Source organism: Anabrus simplex, chromosome 3 (genome assembly GCF_040414725.1).
Source record: "Anabrus simplex isolate iqAnaSimp1 chromosome 3, ASM4041472v1, whole genome shotgun sequence".
Classification (NCBI taxonomy): domain Eukaryota; kingdom Metazoa; phylum Arthropoda; class Insecta; order Orthoptera; family Tettigoniidae; genus Anabrus; species Anabrus simplex.
In genome coordinates, this window is record NC_090267.1 from 456342015 (window position 1) to 456364825 (window position 22811).

Sequence of the window (22811 nt, forward strand, 5' to 3'; positions counted from 1 at the left end):
TGGACATTTCATCCGGTTTTTAATTTTTTTATTTTATATATTGAACATGGTGCATGAGCGTTAGAGGGTTGGTCATACTGGTAAATAATTTGAAGAAATAATTCTATATCTCACGCCGTCGTCATTTTATCAGCTGCTGAAGTTAGCCAATTTTATCGCCTCGCGGGCGAATTCAAATGGGCTTTGCGAGGTGGTGTTGCTAAATCTATACGTAGCTTAATACCGGCTTAAGAGCTTCGGTCAGTCGGGCTGAGTGGCTCAGACAGTTGAGGCGCTGGCCTTCTGACCCCAACTTGGCAGGTTCGATCCTCGCTCAGTCCAGTGATATTTGAAGGTGGTCAAATACGTCAGCCTCGTGTCAGTAAATTTACTGGCACGTAACGTAACTCCTTCGGGATTAACTCCCGGCACCTCGGCGTCTCCAAAAACCGTAAAAGTAGTTAGTTGGACGTGAAACAAATCTATATATTAATTTTTTTATGAAAACTAAATTCAGTCAGTCCGGCCATTCTATCCGGTCGATTCCTTCATTTTTTTAACTAAAATGTATTCATGCACTTCCGCCTTCCCCAAATTATTTGATTTTTCAATTTTTCGTCTCTTTTAAGCAAGATATCTTTGGTTTCAATTGAGGTGCGGAGTTCGTTTTGGCCTAAGAACACTCAGTGTGTCAAGTTCTTTCATTTCAGCTCTTAACTATTTAAATTGGTTGATTCTGAGGAAAGTTATGAGTGCACATTCAATTTGACGTCTCTTTTCTTCAACATTTTTTCTCATTGAAGCAATCATATCTTTCGTTCTAATTGAGGTACGCAGTTCATTTTGGTCTAAAAACACTCAGTGGATCAAGTGCTTTCTTTTGAGTTAATAACTACTTAAATTGGTAGATGCTGAGAAAAGTTATGAGTACATTTGTCTCCGTGACGAAGATGTTTGAAGGACTTTTTAACGGTCCGGCGCGTAGTGTTGTTCCAAGAAACGTTTAATTAAATTTCTTTGTGTGATGTATTTTCAAGTGTTTTGTTGACATAATGTTGCATTCTATTACCACAGCAGATCATGTGTTTTATTTCATTAACTCGAAACTTTGCAAATACATACGTGAGGATAGCAACGAACAACACCATACTTTGTACATTGCGGGCGGAGCCAGCGGGAAACTGCTAGTAACAGTATTATTATTATTATCAAGAGCACCAGTTCGAGAAAAAACATCGCCATGGGACAGATTTGAACACGGACCTCCCAACTAACAGGATCACGCCATACCAAGTTACGCTACGATGACACCGGCGGAAACCCGCGGTGTGTTTGTTGTTGATGCTGATTTCTCAGCATCGCTAGCTGCTAGACGATCAATCTTCTTCTTTCTTCTTCTTTTCCTGCCGCTTTTCCCACACCTGTGGGGTCGCGGGTGCGAACTGCGTCGCACATGTGGATTTGGCCCTGTTTTACGGCCGGATGCCCTTCCTGACGCCAACCCTCGATGGAGGGATGTAAGCACTATTGCGTGTTTCTGTGGTGGTTGGTAGTGTAGTATGTTGTCTGAATATGATGAGGAGAGTGTTGGGACAGACCTATACACTCAGTCCCCGAGCCAGAAGAATTAATCAGAAGCGATTAAAATCCCCGACCCGGCCGGGAATCGAACCCGGGACCCTCTGAACCGAAGGCCAGTACGCTGACCATTCAGCCAACGAGTCGGACAGCTGCTAGACGATCAATCATTTACGGAATTGTTCGCTCAGCCGGTGTGCAGTGGACTTCGACTCGCATTACAACGCAGAACAACTTCTTCCGTTGCTGTTCTCAAGCCGGTCTAGTGACGTACAGATTGAACAAAACAGCCTCGCATAGTCCATTTGAATTCGCCCACGAAGTGATCTGATTCACTGAAAAATAACGGTGCGAGATATCTACTGTAAGTCATAGTGTAAAATTTTGAAATACTTAACGTATATGTGAATTTGTATATGATGATTTTTTTATTTAGAATGTTAAATTAGTAGTATTTCGTGTAACATATTATTTCCAGGGAATTGCTTGCTGTACTCTTGTTGTAGAAGTAGTTGTTGTTGTAGGGTAATTATATTTTAATTTTATCATCACACTGTTGTAAGTGATCATTCCCACCGGATTATTTCCCAATTGCTATGTATTTGTTAATAATAATAGTAATAATAATAATAGATCGAATTATTTTTTCAAATTATTTATCAGCATGACCAACCATGTAACGCTTATATATACGGTTCACACCTTTGTATATAAGAGGCTAAAGTTTCAATTTTACTGGCTCGATTGTAATTTTTGTATCTCTCGAAAAAGTCTTAAAGTGGTGGTTTTCTCGAAAAAACTCTCCTTAAGTGTTAGAGATATCGCGTTCGGCCTGCTTGTTATTCTTTTACCCCAACTCAGAGAACGGTGGACGTTTTTGCATCAAAACGAAGCATTTTGTAAACTTTATCGCATACTTTCGTAAAAAAAGAAAAAGGTACCTAACCTAACTTGAATCGATAATGGGTGATTTTAAGTTGGGTATGACGCAACATCAGATATTTGTAATGTAACTCCACAGTATGATTATGTCACTACATGAGGTAGTAGGAGTATAATTCAGTTAGTATGGTTTGAGGTATGGTTAAAGAAGGATGCTATTTGTAAGTGGGTCGCCAGAAATGGATTCATTATGGACCCAACAATTAGATTTAAAACTGGAAAAAAAAGGGAGAGAAGTAAGTCCTGAAAAGAACAACATATACGAGCCAGCTGTAGGGTATTTAAAGGCAAAAATTACCTGAAACATCTATAAGTATTAGGATTGCTAATATGGCCACGCGGTGTTATTCCAAAATTCTTTGAATCGTTTAGGAAGAAATTCGAGACGAAGTCGTCACAGTAGTGCTAAAGAAATCCTGCCAAATTTTAGTCCATCAAGTATATAAATGAAAAAATACACGATTCGTTATTTAAAAACATTTTGAGAGTATATTAAGTCCGATGGGACTATTTCCAATGGGAGACAGTTCTCAAATAAATAAATAAATAAATAAATAAATAAATAAATAAATAAATAAATAAATAAATAAATAAATAAATAAATAAATAAATAAATAAATAAATAAATAAATAAATAAATAAATACAAAAACAAACGCCATGGCACTACAGCCCTTGAAGGGCCTTGGCCTACCAAGCGACCGCTGCTCAACCCGAAGACCTGCAGATTACGAGGTGCCGTGTGGTCAGCACGACGAATCCTCTCGGGCGTTATTCTTGGCTTTCTAGACCGGGGCCGCTATCTCACCGTCAGATAGCTCCCCAATTCTAATCACGTAGGCTGAGTGGACCTCGAACCAGCCCTCAGGTCCAGGTAAAAATGCCTGACCTGGCCGGGAATCGAACCCGGGGCCTCCGGGTAAGAGGCAGGCACGCTACCCCTACACCACGGGGCCGGCATAAATAAATAAATAAATAAATAAATAAATAAATAAATAAATGTGCGCCTCTGTGGTGTCGTGGTTAGTGTGATTAGCTGCCACCCCCGGAGGCCCGGGTTCGATTTCCGGCTCTGCCACAAAATTTAAGAAGTGGTACGAGGGGTGGAACGGTATCGACTCAGCCTCGGGAGGTCAGTTAAATAGAGGGGTGGTTCTATTCCCACCTCAGCCACCCTGGAAGTTGTTTTTCGTGATTTCCAACTTCTCCAGGCAAATGCCGGGATGGTACATAACTTAAGGCCACGGTCGCTTCCTTACCTCTTCCTTGTCTATCCCTTCCAATCTTCCTATCCCTCAAGGCCCCTGCTCAGCATAGCACGTGAGGCCACCTGGGCAAGGCACTGGTCCTCTTTCCCAATTTTATCCCCATACCAAATTCTCACTCTCCAGTCACTGCCCTTGAGGCGGTAGAGGTGGGATCCCTCACTGAGTACGAGGGAAAAACTAATTAATAATAAGAATTAAATATAGAAGAGAGTAACGCTGAGTTGCCAAATCATTAGAAATTAAACATTGTGTTAATGGATATTTGTGTTTCGTAGTAATGTATTCATGTTGACCTGGCATTTTTTGCATTCCCTATTCAGCTATTAACTGCATTGCTCTGTGTTTCGGATGAACTTAATCTAGATTTTAAGTTTAAATTTCAATAATGTGTGTATACGTCTCAATTTGCATGTGTCTTAAACTGATTCATTGGTCAATCATCTTAAAACTGTTTCGTTTGAACATTTTAGATTGCAGTGTGGTAAATAAAGGACTGAAAATATATTTTAGATTAAAAAAAAGAATGAATTAAAGTGTAAAGAATGTTCATTCTCTTTGGAAACAACAATGGGTGATTTTCTCTAAGCTTCAGGTTCGGGTTCGGTGATCGGACGGGATCCTCTGCCCCCTCGAGCGGTGTCGGCCATCTCCATCCAGCAGCAGCTGAAGAACTCTCAACCACCAGCCATCACGCTTACCTCCGAAGACAAGACCACAGCTTCCTTAATCCCGGCAGACCAAAGCAGCGGCACCACTAAGAGTTCAGCTCCGGCTCCCGTAGCGAATCATACGGGGCCGCCGGGAGCTCCGCCGCATGGGGATCCGACACCCAAAGAGAGAGGGGAACCTGCCGAGGGCCAAGGCAAGAGGGTAAGTGTCCCCTGTTGGCATTATTTTATATACCGGATTAAAAAGTTGGTGTACTCTATGAAAAGTACGTAGAGTGTGGTTAACCCTTAGGCTACAGTGTCAAGTACGACATCCAGTTCGATGTTTGGCTTGTAAAATACGGGAGCATCCCTTTTTTTTCGAAACCTTGTCTCGTCGTCCCAAAAGGCTTTTCCGGGGCGTCAAAATGTCCCTATTTAATTTCATTTGGCGCACCATGACTTAAAAATAATAATTTTTGTATGGTATAAGGCAAAATAAACGACACTGAAATTATTGCTCATCTGCTGTCCACGTTTTCCCAGCAACGAAGTGTTTGTTTGTTTGTTTGTTTATGTATGTATGTATGTATGTATGTATGTATGTATGTATGTATGTATGTATGCTGATACATCACGAATTCAGTGTTGTGTTGATTTCTGCAATTATGATCTCACAAAAGAAGAGAAGGTGTTGATTGAAAATCCACAGCCTGCTTCCAGTCATTTGACCATGGCCGAGAATGGAATAAATGAAGCCGCCATCTAGCGGCGATAATATTGTGCCGGTTGCCGAAGTCTGTCGCACTCCTCTGGGGCAATGATTAATGACTGAAAGATGAAATGAAATGATGTTGGAGTGTGTTGCTAGAATGCAAGCTGACAGGTAAAACTGCAGTACACGGAGAAAAACTTGTCCCGCCTCCGCTTTGTCCAGCACAGATCTCGCATGGAGTGACCGGGATTGGAACCGCCGAACCCAGCGGTGAAAGGCCGGCGCGCTGCCGCCTGAGCCACGGAGGCTTCAAGGTGTTTATTTTGGAACATTATTTCCGGTCATACGGAGTGAGGCGTCGGAATGGGTCGAATTTGCTTCACGTTCAAGAACAGTACGAGGAGAGCGATTTCATAAGGAGGCACCAAATAACAGAACAATGTTAGCTGTCTTATATCGTTGAAAAGTTCCGTCATATAGAGTCAAGCTTATATCAACGAAAGTGAGCAACAAGGAGCCCAAGAACCGTCACCGCAAAAGGGAATCATGGTTGACTTCTCTAACAGGTGTTACAGTCCCCCAAACATAGTCTACGACCAGCATACGTATCTGAAACTCTGTTTAAGTGATAGGCCTGTTCGGTGGATGTTTAAAAGCCGGGTGGATTGGCATAGCGTATTAAACTTGCTCAGCATCTGCCAGAAAGGGGTGAGGAAACCTGATCTTAGCAGTATAATGTACGGGGACCTACACGATTGTCTAGCACTCAAAGGTTTAAAATTGGTACGATAACAATTGATTTATCGTCTCGGTAATCTATTTAATTCTAAATTGAAAATATTTTCGGTAGTTTTTCTGAGTGCAGGTTGTTTACGTAGAATGGTGGGTTTATTATTTATATAATCCGTTTGCCAACGGCCGTAGCCGTGTTGAAACACCGGATCCCGTGAGATCTCCGAAGTTAAGCGACATTGGGCGTGGTCAAGATTTGGATGGGTTGCCACGCGCTGTTGGTGGGGGTAAGGGAATGGAGGAGCGGAAAGGAACTGGCCACCGTACCGTACGTAAACTCCGGCTCAGGCATACCTCTACGGAGGTTCGGACCTGCCTTCGGGCAGAATACACCCTTACCTACCTTATAATCCGTTTACCGTCCATGTTTTTTTTTTTTTTTTTTTTTTTTTTGCGGACTCGGCGAGGGATCCCACCTTTACCGTCTCAAGGGTAGTGTCCTAGAGCATGAAATATTTGGCCTAGGGTGAAACTGGTTAGGAGGGCCAGTACCTCTCCTACACGTCCTTACCTGCTTTTCTGAACAGAGGTCTTGTGGGGGACGGACAGTTTGGAATGGATAGGCAAGGAAGAGAGAAGGAAGCAGCCGTGGCCTTACGTAAGTTAGGTACCATCCCGGCATTCGCCTGGAGAAGAAGAAGAAGTGGGAAACCACGGAAAACCACTTCGAGGATTGCTGAGGTTGGAACCGAACCCCCTTTACTCAGTTGACTTCCCTAGATGAGTGGACCCCGTTCCAGTCCATGTTCCACTTTTCAAATTTCCTGGCAGAGCCGGGAATCGACCCTAGACCTTCTGGAGTGGCAGCTAATCACACCAACCACTACACTACAGAGACGGACGTGGAGGTTTTATACTATGCAATGTTGACTCAATCTTGCGACATGAATGACCGTAAATAATTCGAGAGTCTTTTGGAGAGTGAAGAAGAATACTCGGCGGTGGTTGACAAAAATATTCCTGATGCAATCTCTAAATTAAGAAAAATGTCTTGAATATGGTTTTCAAGCAATGTTGCTTTTAAATGAACAGCCTCGTCGCTCAAAGTTGAGTTCGTAATGCTCTTGCAGTTTTCTAGCACACCTTAATAAGCTGTTTAAGGCTATCACATGGGAAGGCATGACACTGAAAAAATTGATAATGGACTCATTGTGACGACGTGACGTTATTACTTTTTTAACAAGTTTCTTTACTTCGCACCGACACAGATAGGTCTTACGGCGACGATGGGTTAGGAAAGTGCTACGTGTGAGCCTTAATTAAGGTACATCCCTTGCATTTCCTAATTTGAAAAATGGATACCACGGAAAATCACCTTCAGGGGTGCCGACAGTGGGGTTCGAACTCACTATCTCTCAAATGCAAGGTCACAACTATGCACCCCTAACCGCTTGGCCAACGCTCTCGGTAATGACGTTATTATTAACACAAAACTTGTCCTCTTTCTGTAACCAGACCGTTCATTAAATTTGGGTTGATTGTTGCCAAAGTTATTCATGTCCATTCCATTGTGAGTTAAGCTCGTCTTCTCTTTTCAAGAATAGTGAATAAAATGTTTAAAATAAAATAAAAACACTAAGAGCTTAAAAACCGCCCCTCTTCGACAAGCGTAAAAGTAGTTAGTGGGACGTAAAGCTAATAACATCGTTATTGTTAAAATTACTTCTTAAAATCCGCCGCCATAGGCAGCTGCCTAAACCTAAATACGCTTCTGACTTTGCCTCTCATTTCATCATGGATAAGAGTTGCGAATTACAGGGTGGTTATTATTGGACATCATTTATCGCACACTCTGTACATATCCTTTATAGAAATCAACTGTCAAAAAATTGGAAATAATGCTTCTTGTTTAAACCCGAACTGCCGAGTGAATTATTTCTTTCATTGCCGTTCAAGAGGATAACCGAGGTCCAGCAGTACCTTGCATAAACCACCGCCGTGATGTAGCTGCTCTAGGCAACCAACTCTACACATTCGCGCTGCAGACTGCATAAGTATCCATTTGTCCAACTACGGTACAGTGCTGTATACATTGAACGGGTCGTGGTGAGGCATCAGCCTGTTCCGCGGCATTTGGAAATGTTTCTTGAAATATAATAATGTGAATGTTGCAGAATACGAGTACTCTGCCTCAAATAATGATAGTTTTATAGTATACTTACCAGAAAACTGTTTGGGTTGGAGCAGACCTATTGGAACGATGCGACAGCGACATAAAATCTCTTAAAAATAATGTTTTGTTTATTGATCCCAAAAGCCCTGTTCATAAGGGGGCTAATTGTTCTACGTTTTGCTCTACAATGTAGTGTATTCTCTGATCTGTAAATGTGTCTGTATATATTTTTTCTGTGTTTAATTATCTCATAGTTATCAAGTTCAATTCTACTTAAGCTAAGCGAGGAAAACGTATCCATATTTATATCACCTTGAAAATATTGTATATTACACATGTTTCAAAACTCTTAAATGACTAACTTCAGAAAATGTAACATTAGATGTTCCTATTTCAGTTCAAAACGGTATTGAGTGAAATATTTTCTGTTTCGTGATTTTCCTTTTAATCTTATCTTTCTACAGGAATTCACAGGTTAAGCATAAATGTAAGGTCATATTTTAATGCATTTTTTAATTACTTTTTCCAATTATGGCAATTCACCAGAAATGACAAACTTGTATTTTTGAACAACATATTAAAGTGGTATAACATATAGGGTCGAGGGAGTGGAGGACCCAACAGTCCATGGGGTCTTAACGTATCCGCCGGGGAGCTGCTTGGCCGTACCCATGAGGAGCTGGTTCTGCTGCTTATCCAGCTGAGAAGACAAAGTGCCGGGGTTTGCAAAGCCATGGAGACATGTCACATGGAGATAGAGGCTCAGGTTGGTCAGCATTTCAAGACGGTGGTGGTGGTAGTCCTGGATTGTGCATCCATTTTTTTCAGTATTTGTTTTATCTAATATTGTTGTTATAGGAGCTGGAAGAAGTCATTCTCATCCTGAAGCATGATGGTGGAGGGAAATTTCTTCCTAGCACAATGAACTGTTTAATTCTTTTATGTTGAACAATTACTAAAAATGATGCAACCTCTGTGTGGAGATGTCCTCAATATGCTTGTTGTCCTAGAATTATGAAGAATACTTACAGAAAAACTAGAAATTAACTCAACAAGTCTATTTCATTAAAAGGGAACCCAAGATAATGTTTTTGCAATATTGTTTTCTCACGTTTCGACTGAAGGGCATTGTGCAATGTCAGATATGTGATGAAAATGCAGTTTACATTCTGACACCACAAGAAGTTTACAGCATCATCATCATCATCATCATCATCAAGTGTTCTGCCCGCTGGCAGGTTTTCACAGGGCATTTCTACATGCTCTCCTGTCTTCTGTCACCCTCTTCAGATACTTTTAAGTTCCTCCTTTGATGTCATCTATCATCCTTCTTATCCAGCTGAGAAGACAAAGTGCCGGGGTTTGCAAAGCCATGGAGACATGTCACATGGAGATAGAGGCTCAGGTTGGTCAGCATTTCAGCATTTCAGCTCTTACTAATCCTTCAAGTGCTTCCGTTAACAAACACTCCCTTCTCAGCAAGTGTTACATGCAGTTCTTCTTCTTATAACTTGCAGCAATCTTCTATTCTCACCAACCTTTTCGAATAGTTTTACATTTCTCACTATTTCCATCCAGCTTATTCTCTCTATTCTCCTCCACACCCACATCTCAAAAATGCTTCTAGCGTATTTTCATCTTCTCTTCTCAATGTTCAGGTCTGTGGCCATATAATGCCACACTCCAAACAAATCGTTTACAAAGTGGTTTTCTCAAACCTTTATCTAATTTGCCGCATAATAATCTCCTCTTCCAAATGGATGTTTCCTTTGCTACAGCAATACGACTTTTCACCTCCTGATGGCATCTCAAGTATTCATTTATTGCATTCCAAAGATATTTGAAAGCTCTTACTTGGTTGATATTAACTTGCCCTATCTTGATATTTGCCCGTTTTCTTCCTTTACCGATCAACATACTCTTGGTTTTTGGTGTATTGATTCTCATCCCATACTCCACATAAGCTTCGTTCTTATCTTTTAGCATTTTATTTATCTCCTGTGGGTGGTGGATACAGACGAAGAATACACCCACGGTATTCCCTACCTGTCATAAGAGGCGACTAAAATAGGTGACGAAGGGATGATGCCATTAAAACTATGAGACTACTTGTGATTAGTACCATTACACGATGAACATCATGTGTCGACTTTACTTGACATTAGGCCTAATAATACTACATGTGCCTGGTTGTGCTCCCTTTTAGAGCAATAATCACTACTACCTAAGGATCGTGAACCGCTAATGCCTCTAGCTGGGCTTTTGATTAGTAGGGCCCGGATGTTTATGCAGTAATAGGTTAGAATGCAAACTTACTGAAGCGAGTGACAAGTAGAGTCTACCCGTACCACGGTAGTGCTATGAGAATTGCATAAACGTAAGGGGTTCGTCCCATTAGAACATCTAGGATTTATGTTACTCTCACTACATTACGTTAGAGCGGGCTAGTCGACATTTCCTACTAAATAATCTTGTTACTAAGGAAATCCCAAGATAGCGGGTTCAAACCCGGCAGAGGTAGTCGGATTTTTGAAGGGCGGAAAAAAGTCCAATCGACACTCCATGTCGTACGATGTCGGCATGTAAAAGATCTCTGGTGATACATTTGGTATTTACCCGACAAAATTAATTAAAATCTCAGCCATAGACGCCCAAGAGAGATCCGGTTTATTCTAGGTCCGCTAGATGGCAGACAGAGTAAACCGGAACGTCGAAATTGACGAGCAGACAGCCAGATGGCGTCAAATCGAAATGTCTGCAAACGGTAGCTGAGGCCATACGATTATTATTATTATTATTATTATTACTAAGGAAATGTCGACTAGCCCGCTCTAACGTAATGTAGTGGGAGTAACATAAAGTTTATGGGGTTCTAATGGGCCGAACCCCTAATGTTTATGCGAACCTCATAGCATTACCGTCTTGTTGGTAGACTCTACGTGTTACTCGCTTCAGTAAATTTGCATTCTAACCTATTACTGCATAAACATCCGGACCCTAGTGATTAGTATCAACGGGGGAGAATTACTCTGGGAGTAGTACCATTATATGGAGAACACCATGGGTCTGTGTTGTCTTTGGGTGGTGCCATAATGTGTGATACACCGTGGATCTACATTGCCTATACGTGGCCTGTGATTAGTTCGACAAAGTGAAGAACACCACGGGAATACCGACTCCCGTAATTATTTCCACTCTGTGCGGAACACTATGGGTCTGCATTGCTTGTGAGTAGTAAGCTTATGCGCGAAATACCATGGGTTTGTGTTGCCTCTGAGTGGTACCATTGTGTGTGATATACCACGGGTCTGCATTACCTGTGATTAGTACCAGCACCATGTGAGAAACACCATGAGTCTACGTTACCTGTGATTATTACCAGTATAGGAGGAACACCATAGTTCTGCTTTACTAGTAATTAGTGCCAGTGTGAGGGGCTGGTGACCTGGATTTTGGACCCCTTTAGACAATAAGCATCATACTAGAAATTAAGACATTGTGAATTTGTTCCACTGATTGTTTTTTGTTTCACGATCATTTTTTATCATTATTCGTTTCAGATTCTAGTCAGTGGATACATTTTGAAGTTTTAATTTTCATTTTGTTGCACCTCGTACCATTAGGCGCCGATGACCTAGCTGTTAGGCCCCTTTAAACAACAAACATCATCATCAGCAGCAGCATTTTATTTAAACTTCTTTCGCATTCTGCTAATAACACCATGTCATCGGCAAACCTTATACATTCTATTCTCTTTCAACCAATACACACTCCTCCTTTTCCATCTGAGCATTTTCCAGTAATCTATTCCAGGTATAAGTTGAACAACAAACGGGAAAGGCAACAAGAAAGAAAGAAAGAAGGAAAGGGGGGATATGCCAAGCAAATGAAGGAGGAACTCGAGACGTTAGGAATTGCATATGAAGAATGTCGTGATGGAGACCAATTCAGAAAAAGACTTTCCAACATAAAAGTTCTTGTTGAAGAAAAGAAAGAGCGCAGAGGAGACGATGGACTGAAGAGAGAAGAGCGCAACATCCCGAAAGAATAAAGGCACTGTGGAGAAAGAGGAAGGAAGAAGGGATGTTAAGAAGGAAGTGAAGTGGTATTGGCGTGGTCCTAAGTTTGGCCGGTTCGCAAGAAAGAAAGAATAATAATAATAATAATAATAATAATAATAATAATAATAATAATAATAATAATAATAATAATTGCTTTACGTCCCACTAACTACTTTTACGGTTGTCAGAGACGCCGAGGTGCTGGAATGTTGTCCCGTAGGAGTTCTTTTACGTGCGAGTAAATCTACCGACACGAGGCTGACGTATGAGAGCACCTTTAAATACCGCCGGACTGAACCAGGATCGAACCTCTCAAGTTGGGGTCAGAAGGCCAGCGCCTCAACCGTCTGAGCCACTCAGCCCGGCAAGAAAGAAAGAAAGAAAGAAAGAAAGAAAGAAAGAAGTTTACAGGGTTACTGTAATTCTCAAGTCAATACGTAGTTACTACGAAAGGACACATTTTCTTGATTTTTGGAGCCTATCCAACTATTGGAACGACTTGAAAAATACATGTTGATTCACAAAACAAGAGGTTAACATGGTCAACACATTATCCCATTAGAGCTCATTTCCATGATCCCCATTACTCATTCTGTTGAATTGTTTTTTCAGGACACTTCACACCTAAATTTCCCTGTTCAACAGACAGGTTGTACTACAAACACCTCAGGCACATAACAGATCTGCATGGGAGAGTAAGGTTAATTTGTATTTATCCTTCATTAGTGGAAACTGGTGTAGGCGCAAAATGTTTCTGTAGTGTACTGCTATAAACTGGTGACATTTTCTTTGCTTGCATGGGGTGAAGATGCCCATAAACTAATGACAGATTATTTTTGGAGCAGTGGATGATCCACTAACGATCTAACATCTGATCAAAGAAAAGTTATTAGTGGAAGAGGTCCTTGTAGTGGATGATAGTGTAGATCGTGGGAGATTACTCACACAATTTAGGGCTATTGGACTAAACACAAGAGTAATTGAATGAGTGGCTAAATATCTAGAAAATAGAACTTTGAGGATTAGGGTAGGTGCAGTGTTATCTAACCCTGGAACGATTAAGACGGGGGTCCCGCAGGGCAGCGTTATTGAACCATTATTTTTTCGTATATATAAGTGATATGAATAAAGAAAGAGAATCACGGGTACGGCTTTTGCGGACGATGTTGTACTGTATAGAGTAGTAAATGAGTTGGAGGATTGTGAGTGACTGCAGGGGGACATGGACAATGTTGCGAGATGGACAGCAGACAATGGTATGATAGTAAACGGGATAAAAAGTCAGGAAAAAGTTCTCTCAGTTTGAATTACTGTGTTGATCGGCTGATAGTATCCCGTCGGGAGCTCTATCAGTACCTGGGTGTTAATATAAGGAAAGATCTTCATTGAGTTAATGAGCTTGATAAGAAATGTTACAGATCTCTTCACATGGTTATGAGAAAATTCAGGGGTTGTAGTAAGTATGTAAAGGAGAGGGCCTACAGGTCTGTGGTATGACCCTAATTAGAGCATGGTTCCATTGCATGGGACCCCATACCAAGACTACTTGATACGAGAACTGGAAAGGAAGCTGCACGATTTGTTCTGGGCGATTTCCAACAAAGGAGTAGTCTTATGAGAATGTTGAAAACTTTGGGCTGGAAAGACTTGAAAGTACGGAGACGAGAAGCTCGGCTAAGTTATATGTTCCGAGCTGTCGGTGTAGAGATGGCGTGGAGTGACATTAGTAAACGAATAAACTTGAATGGAGCTTTCAAGAGTAGGAGAGATAATAATATGGAGATAAAGTTGGAATTCAAGAGGGCAATTTGGGGCAAATATTAATTTATGGGACGAGAAATTAGGATTTGGAATAATTTATCAAGGGAGTTGTGGTAAGTTTTCAACTTCTTTGAAATCAGTTAAGAACAGAGTAGGAATCTACTATCTGGGCAACAGCCCTAAATGCAGATCAGTGGCGACTGATTGATTGCTGAATTGTTCATATCTATCATCTTTCTCATTCTTGAAAATTAATGACAAAGTCAGTGAAACACTTTGTTGATAATACTGGCTATAAAAAGTTTATAAACATTGAGAACATTTTAGTTGCAAGGACGTTCTTACAATCTCCCAAGAATTTGCTATGAGCTTGTGTTTTCAAAGTGATAATTCAGCTTTCTTTTTCAGGAAGCTGCTTACTAACTAATCTCAAAATTGAATTTTTCAAAACAAATCATCTTACATAGCACAAATGTGTTCCTGAATTTCCAATTATATTATTACTGCACATCTTCTTAGCATAATATGTACCGGTATACAGTAGATTGTCGTGTATTTAATATAGTTTATTTCAGTGGAAAAGTGTTTGCTGCTTAGTTTAGACTTGACCCTATTTAACTATCAAAGTTGTGAATTGTATTTTTCAGTTATATATCTTGGTGCAGTTTCCAATAAATATTTCTTTAAAATCTTGTAGGTATGTACAAATCTTTTAGTGCTTGCAGGAAACTGGTCACTTAGAATGTTCTTGAAGATAATTGTTTGAAACTTTCCTTTCAGCTATGATCATCTCTGTTATTTATGTTTAATTATTTCCCCCCAGAACAGCTTGGAGGTCCACTGTCGGTAGCATAGTCTCTATTTGAAAACAAAAGTGAATGAGTGAAATATATATAATATCCTAATATAGATAGGCAAGCCGTTTTCTTAATTTCTTGATTAGAAAACGAAATTTTCCGTTAACACTGGACGTCGCATTACGTACAAGGTGAGCAATTTTTATCTGAAATTGAAATTATCTTTCGAAACACCAGAGAAAAACCACCTGACTAGTCTTAGGTAAGACACCCGGTATATCATCCATTGAACTTATCTAAAATCTACATAATGTCTTGAAACTTACATTACTTCGATGCCTCGCCCAGTTTTAGGGTGATAATTTTCTACAATGTCAACATTCTTCTTTAATGATCCTCTATTAAATACTAGGATGTAAAATACCGTAGTACGGAACAGAACAGAATAGCTTGATTGATACTTAACTCAGCTAGAATAAAAGAACAATACAATGCCTTTCCCTCCAAATCAATAACGACTTGAAGACTGATACTTTCCATCACCTCTTTTGTGCTTGAAAAGAACAAAGATTTTTTTTTCAGAGTTATAAAGCCCTATCTTCTTGTACATCGCTGAGACTTTATTCCTTCGTTTACATGTTTCCTTGAAAATTAATTATTACCTTAATAATTTTATACCATTTTAATTAATTGCTTGGATGTGAATTTTGGTTAGCATGAGATATTTTGTATAGTTTTGATTGGATTTACTCTCTATAACAATACTTCTTAATCTTGCTTATTAGCCCATCTGGAAAGAGGAACAAATGTCTTCACTACGATCGCTTCACTTTCACGTAGTTCATAACCTTCCAAGTGCATGACTAAGAAAATTACTGTACAGGATTATCCATATATAGAGGCACCTGTTTTTCACAAAGCGCGAAATTGCAACATTTTTGCGCAATTTTACAAAATTTGCTGAAAACATGAAGCTAATTGCCTTTAAAAAATTGAGGAATAATTGATTAAATTATGCGGAATAACTCTTTGATTTAAGAAGCATAATGAAAGGTGATTTAGAAAATGATAAAATTTCTCGTCTAAAAAAGCAAATTCTCATCCTATGATAATTTTCTTCATAAGAATATCTTGAACCATACACGGTGTTTAAGGATCATGTAGAGCAGGTAAAAATATTGATGTCATTCCATTCTTCTTTCCCTGAAATCAGAAATCCCTCAGAGGACATGTTTAATAGGTAGGTAGCATTGTCACACATTGTAGAGATGTTTCTCCAGAATAGCCACTCAGTGTTTAATTTAATGAATTATTAATTTCATCTCTATACAAGCTGCAGGGAAGGCGTAATGGATCGCAGTCAATAATGTTGATACTGAGACGTCATTTTCCACGTATTTTGATCTAATATCTGATGGGAGAATAGTTCTGACTCCCAGTAATATGCAGCTCATGGTATCTCGTATCATTTACGGATTGAAGTGCACCTTAATTATGTACATATACAAGGCCCTACTTGTTGAAGTGGCAGCATGACATTTTTCCAAATATCCATGCTTTGATATATTGTACCCATGTCCTGAGAGGATCCAGTGATACAATATGTAATATGCATTTTCAGCTGAAGTATAACTCTCATGATTCTTGTACATATGTAATAATAAAAAATTATGTTTTACTGAGAAGTGGAAATAAAATTTAGCATAACTATTGAGAAAATAAAAAATTAGCTTAACATATACTGAAATTAGCAAAACTATTGAGAAAATTAAAACAATAGCTTCACATGTACTGAAATAATTTATAAAAGAATGACTAAATTATGCAAAAATGTTCACCACAAATGGGTGCCTCTAACACTATAAGATTGTGCATGGCCAGTCATTGCATGTCTGTTGAATAGTGTGAGAGGGAAGAAAAATATATAATTTCTTATGCTTCCAAAAACACTTGGAAATATTGAGAAAGGGAGCTTGGAGTAAATGTAATTCTAATCATTCTCACTACTTTCATATATGTTACTTCTAACTTATAAGATATCCTGAGTCCAGCCAGCTTTCACTCTTGTACAGCAAAGTCGGTCTGAAAATAGACTTAAACACTAGGATAGGATTCTTAAAAAGCAGAGCATGTTTTGACTAAATGTAGTATTCTTGTAGTGGATTTCTTCTTTTGTAGACCAGTTCAAAACTACTGTGTGTTGTGAGAAACATAGCTTCATTATTTCTGTAGAAAACCCCTTCTTATTTAACTATTCATACCTTGTATGTTCCACATAAGTTTCTCAATGACTTGATATGATTTGCACTGTTAGGGCCTAATACTTCAACACCAAGATTTCTTTTTTTTAATTTTATAGCTCCAAAGTAACAAGCAAAATTTTACAAAATATTCTGATTGTCAAAATAATTCTTCTTTCATTGTTCTCTTTTATTATTTCCTTACTATTTTCAAACACAGTTCTGAGCTAAAAACTGTTTGTAGAAACATACTGTTAATGAATCTGGATGATGAATTATAAATCTTTGTTTTCATTTACAGGAAATCTTGAATATGTCTTATATGCCAATTAATGACTCTTTTCATAACATTGCTAGTTATTTACATGGGATATGGAGAGAAAGAAGAATTATATGATGATGAATTGTTGATTGTTTCAGGCTCGCCTGGCAGAGTTAGAAACACCAAAGAGACTTGAACATTTAAAGAAATTAGAAGAACTGAAGAAACATCTTTTGGAGCTCGAGAAACAGGTCAGTAATTTAGAATGTGAAACTTTTTGGGGCTGCAAGATTAAATAGCACTGAGTGGAGTGGCCATCTGTGTTAATGTGTATGGCTACAGAGCCAAGCTCTGCATTTTAGAGACCACCGTCGGTTGTCCTGAGAATGGCTTTCTGTGGTCTCCTGTTTTTACTTCCACACAAACCAGGCAAATGCCAGGACAGTTCCTATACAATTTCTTCTTCTTTCCCAATTTAATTATTGATCATTCATTTCATCTTCATTAGCTCCTCAACTGAGGTTGGCATCAGGAAGGGCATCCACCCATAAGAACATGCCATATAATTTTGTCTCACCCCAGACCCCATATCAGGTGATGGTCATGCATACAAGATTATACGGCAGATTTGTCGGCACTTGTTAGACACCATTTGTACTCCCTGATCTGAAGTAACATGTATTGAATTTCTTTTTTCCCCTCATTAAAATCAGAGTCCAACCGATGATTGAAAATTTCAATTTTGAGTCATAACTCAAACCCCCACTTGCGTCTAAATAACAGATAAAACTATTTAAATATTGTTCATATGACGTGATTAGGAGGCTGATCATTTAGATTCCCTCTAGGAATGGCTGTCAGGTGGATTATCTCTGTTTTGAAATGTATTTATTTATTTATTTATTTATTTATTTATTTATTTATTTATTTATTTACTTATTTATTTATGCATTTATTTATTTAAAGGTAGTTCTAGCCTTCAAGAACTATATACCTTATAAGAAAATAAAGAGTACTGCATTAACTTAAACACTCGGTGGCTAATCTGAAGAACCATCCGTACAATGCGTGACGGTGTTACCTATTCTGGACTTACGTATAGTATTCTTTCTAAATGTCTCAGGTTGTTTTGCTTCCACTTTATGCATGCACTTAAAATTCCGTGTCTCTAGCAAATCATGACGTAGATCAGGTAATAAATATAAAAATGGCTTTCAGTGCCAGGTGTATCCGAGGACTGTCAGAGGACATGTTCAGCTCACCTGGTGCGAGTCGTTCTATTTCACTCCCATGGGCGACCTGTGCATCTGTATGTGGGATGATAATGACACAGGGAGAGGGTGAAATTGGGTGTCGGCACATACCCTACTCTGGTTGAATAACACCAAGGAATCTGCTTATCAGAACTGATATTCAGGCAGTCTAAATGGCCTCAAATCAAAATATGCACGGTAGCTGAGGCCTTCTTCTTATTATTCTTCGTCTTCTTCTTCTTCTTCTTCTCGTCCTCCTCCTTCTCACCTGACAGGTGATTCACCATCAGCAGCACTGTATGCCCACACTCCATATCCCGGGTTGAGTGGCTCAGACTGTTGAGGCACTAGCCTTCTGACCCCAACTTAGCAGGTTCAATCCTGGCTTAGTCAGATGGTATCTGAAGGCGCTCAAATATGTCAACCTCTTGTCAGTAGATTTCCTGGCATGTAAAAGAATTCCTGAGGGACAAAATTCTGTCACTTTGACATCTCCAAAGTAAAGAATACTACATTACATGAACTATGATAACAAACTTTAAACATTTATAGGACCAACTGACAATACCTCATCAGTATGCATCATTGAGAAGACACCTGACAGATGATGCATTGTCAGTGGCCTCTTCAATACATAAAATACATATTATAATAATAAAAATTATGGTTATGATCTTCTTGTCATACATCAAGTAAATAATATTACATCAGTCTTGGGACTAGTTTCAGCTGCTTAGTGGCCATCTTCAGCCAAATAAAAATTAAACAGATCATGTGAGAACTAAAACATACATGTATACCAGACAAAGAGACAGTGTTGCAGAAATAATTATAACATTAAAATACTTTGGACAAATTTACAGAATGGACGACAGTGGACCAACCAAAAAGATCTTCACATATCTTTGGAAGAAAAAGTCAACAACCACCTGGATTCAAGAGATCAAAAAAGATCTTGGAAAGAAAGAACATCAGAGAAGAAGAAGAAGAAGGAGAAGAAGAAGACATGGAAAGAGAAATTTTCAGGAAGAAAGTTTTAAAGATGGAAGGATTCCAAGGGAGGGAGGCAAAGAAAACTGGCACAAAGTGGTCTGAAGAAAGGAAAAAGAGACATAGTGAAACAATGAAGGAATATTGGAAGAAAAGGAAGGAACAACAATAAAGGATGAAGAATTGAAATTGGAACGTGGTCCCTAGTAGGCCTTACTGCAAGAAGGAGAAGAAGAAGAAGAAGAAGAGGAGAAGAAGAAGGACTAAAATACATATTATAATAATAAAAATTATGGTTGTGATCTTCTTGTCATACATATGATGTCTTTAAGTTGCCTTAGGACCTCAGGCAAAGAAGTAAATCTGGAAATGATAGCCAGAAATAGGAATGAACAAGCACACAGAAAATAAATTAAAAAGGAGAAAAATTATTTATAAGACTCACCTCTATAGTGAAATGTACAGTATATCGAATGTCTGACGTAGAACAAGCACTGACTTCTTGTAGGAAGCAGGCAGGCCATGTAAACAAGGGAGTGGTTAGGGAGAGGAGGGGAGGGGGGAGGGAGGGGAGAAGGGGTGCCTAAGGTGGGGCTGAAGGATGCAGAAAGAAAGACTGCTGCTGAGAGGGGAATTTAAAGAGATTATAAAAGAAACTGAGTCTAACCATCATCATCTTCTTCTTCTTTTACTTCTTTTACTCTAGATGACAAGAGTCCATTATTCTCATTGGTAGCCTGTACTCCTTCATTTGCCTCATGTGACCACATCATCGAAGCTGGTTTATGCATACCACTTCATCCCAAGTACACTCCTAGTATTGTTCCCACCTGTTTGTACCAGCGATTGTTCTTGCTACTTTCATCTCTGGTACATTTAGCTTATCAATATGATATTGTGAGTCCACCCAGCTTTTACGCCCATACAGCAAAGTTGGTCTGAAAACAGACCGGTGTAAAGATAGGTTTGTCAGGGAACTGATTTCTTTCTTAGAGAATACTGTTGATTGCAACAGCGAGTTCGCTGCATTAGCTTTAGTGCAACTTGATTCAGTCTCACATACTATACTACCATCCTGGGAGAATACACATCCTAAATACTTGAAATGATCTACCTGTTCCAATTTTGTGTTAACAACCTGGCATTCAGTTCTGTTAAGTTTTTTTACCTACTGATGTCACTTTAGTTTTGCAAAGGCTAATTTTCATATCATACTCACTGCACCTATTTTCAAGTTACAAGATATTAGATTGAAGGCTTTCAGCATGGTCCATCATTAACACCATAGACCAAACTGCTTACATTTCTATCTAACTGAATCCCTCTTTACCTTTCAGTAGATGATCCATATAAACTATAAACAACAGAGGTGAAAAATTACGGCCTTGTCTAAACCCTATAAGGACCTTGAACCAAGAACTCATTATACCATCAATTCTTACTGCAGCTAAATTGCCTACATAAATGCCTTTGACTGTTTTAATAATTTTCCCTTCATCACATAATCTCCCAGTACAATCAACATCTTTTCCCTCGATACTCTGTTATATATCTTCTCTAGATCAAAAAAGAACGAGCTCGATAGCTGCAGTCGCTTAAGTGCGGCCAGTATCCAGTACTATAATCTATCGAGCCCCACTGTCGGCAGCCCTGAAGGTGGTTTTCCGTGGTTTCCTATTTTCACACCAAGTAAATGCCGGGGCTGTACCTTAATTAAGGCCATGGCTGCTTCCTTCCACTTCCTAGGCCTTTCCTATCCCATCATCGCCATAAGACCTATCAGTGTCGATGCGACGTAAAGCAAATGGCTAGATCAAATAAACGCAACTGTTTATTCTTGTTGTAGCATTTTTCAAATACCTGGCGCATACTGAAAATCTTATATTGGGTGGTATTATAAAATATTCTACTACCTAATGTAGTCTGCTTACAATCATTTGGTTTATGAATTCTCAGTTATTGCCTATTAATCGAAGTGAAGAAACATAGACCATTTGTACATTTATGCCAGAAGAAATGTGGAAATGAGAATATACTAATAATCGTTGTTATGTGCTGTTCTTAATATTTCAGTACGAGAAAGGAAAACCCCTCGTGAATCTAGTCGACAACATGGTGAAACTGGGATCGCTGTATCGAGGGTCGTCTACCCAGCTGCAAGCAGGCCTGGCCGGACCAGGAGAGGGACCTAGTGTTCGTGATAGGCTGGAGTTCAACCAAAAAGTTCAAGAACAACGCCTTTTGGCAGAAGAACGTAAAGACTGGGAACGTCTTAGTCCTGATCATGGCCAACTACAGGTAAAATATAATTTCCCTTAAATCTGAAAATAAAGCATTCAGAACACAAGGGAATCAAGTCCCAATAAGACAGTTTTGAGAGAAATAGATATAAAGATTTTGCAGAATAGTTAATTAGAGAGAATAGCTTACAGTATTTTAAAACTTTTGTATAACACCCAAGATACTGTGTATAAGATATTTGTATAATATATTCTAGTAAGAAGGGTAAAATTAAATACATTGTACTTTGAGTAGAAAAGTAAAATTACAGACTTTATTCTTTTGTGACTGAGCAAGTGGCCAGGCTGTTAGGGTCACACACCTGTGAGCTTGTATTCAGGAGATAGTGAGTTCGAACCCCAATGTCAGCAGCCGTGAATATGGTTTTCCATGGTTTCCCATTTTCACACCAAGGAAATTCTGGAGCTGTCTTAATTAAGGCCACAGACATTTCCTTCCCATTCCTAGCCCTTTCATATCCCATCGCCATAAGTATAGTATAAGGTATGACGTGAAGCAAATTATTAAAATTTTTTAAAATTTCTTTTGTGCTCTGAATGTATTGTACTTGTATTTTTGCATTCATTCTCGTCTTCCTGCTTTTATTAAGGAAACAGTAAAGAAAACATTTTTTTTGAAAGTATGTATGTTGGGTATTCAGCCCAAAGGCTGGTTTGATCCTCCACACTCTGCCAACAGCTTTCATAGATAGCCTAGGTGTCAATGAAGAGGCGTACTAGGGAAATGAGGAGCGAGGTAGTTTCCCGTTGCTTTCCTCACTGAGCGAGAAGTTGCTATTACATATCAGTCTGCCAAGCCTACTGAAATGCATGCCGCAGCTGACACTACGAGCAATATTTTTACACCATTCATAGCAGGAATGGTATTACTAGCATTGCTCATACCTCGGTCACTTTCATGTTGTCAAAGCCATGGATGAGACTGAGACACGTCAATGAAAGTAACAAATTTATTCTAGCCCATACCAGAAGACATAGTGCACTGTAAACACTCCATCTCTCCAGCAAAGGCACCTTTCTTGAATATATAATTATTATTTTATCCGTATCTGTGCTTGTAACAAATATTTCCAAACAGAAACTTACCTCATACAATTCAGATTCAAAGAAAAAT

At 39.2% G+C, this 22811-nt stretch overlaps 1 protein-coding gene across 1 annotated transcript in view; it reads left to right on the forward strand.

Annotated features, from left to right (window-relative positions):
• kmr (kramer) overlaps nucleotides 1-22811 on the forward strand; it is a 1412209-nt gene that overhangs the window by 1311891 nt on the left and 77507 nt on the right. Inside the window, exons 9-12 of the mRNA XM_068226867.1 lie at nucleotides 4353-4636; nucleotides 8632-8799; nucleotides 17313-17405; nucleotides 21471-21695. Of these exons, the coding sequence (XP_068082968.1) occupies nucleotides 4353-4636; nucleotides 8632-8799; nucleotides 17313-17405; nucleotides 21471-21695 (770 nt within the window). The remainder of the gene's footprint in view (nucleotides 1-4352; nucleotides 4637-8631; nucleotides 8800-17312; nucleotides 17406-21470; nucleotides 21696-22811) is intronic.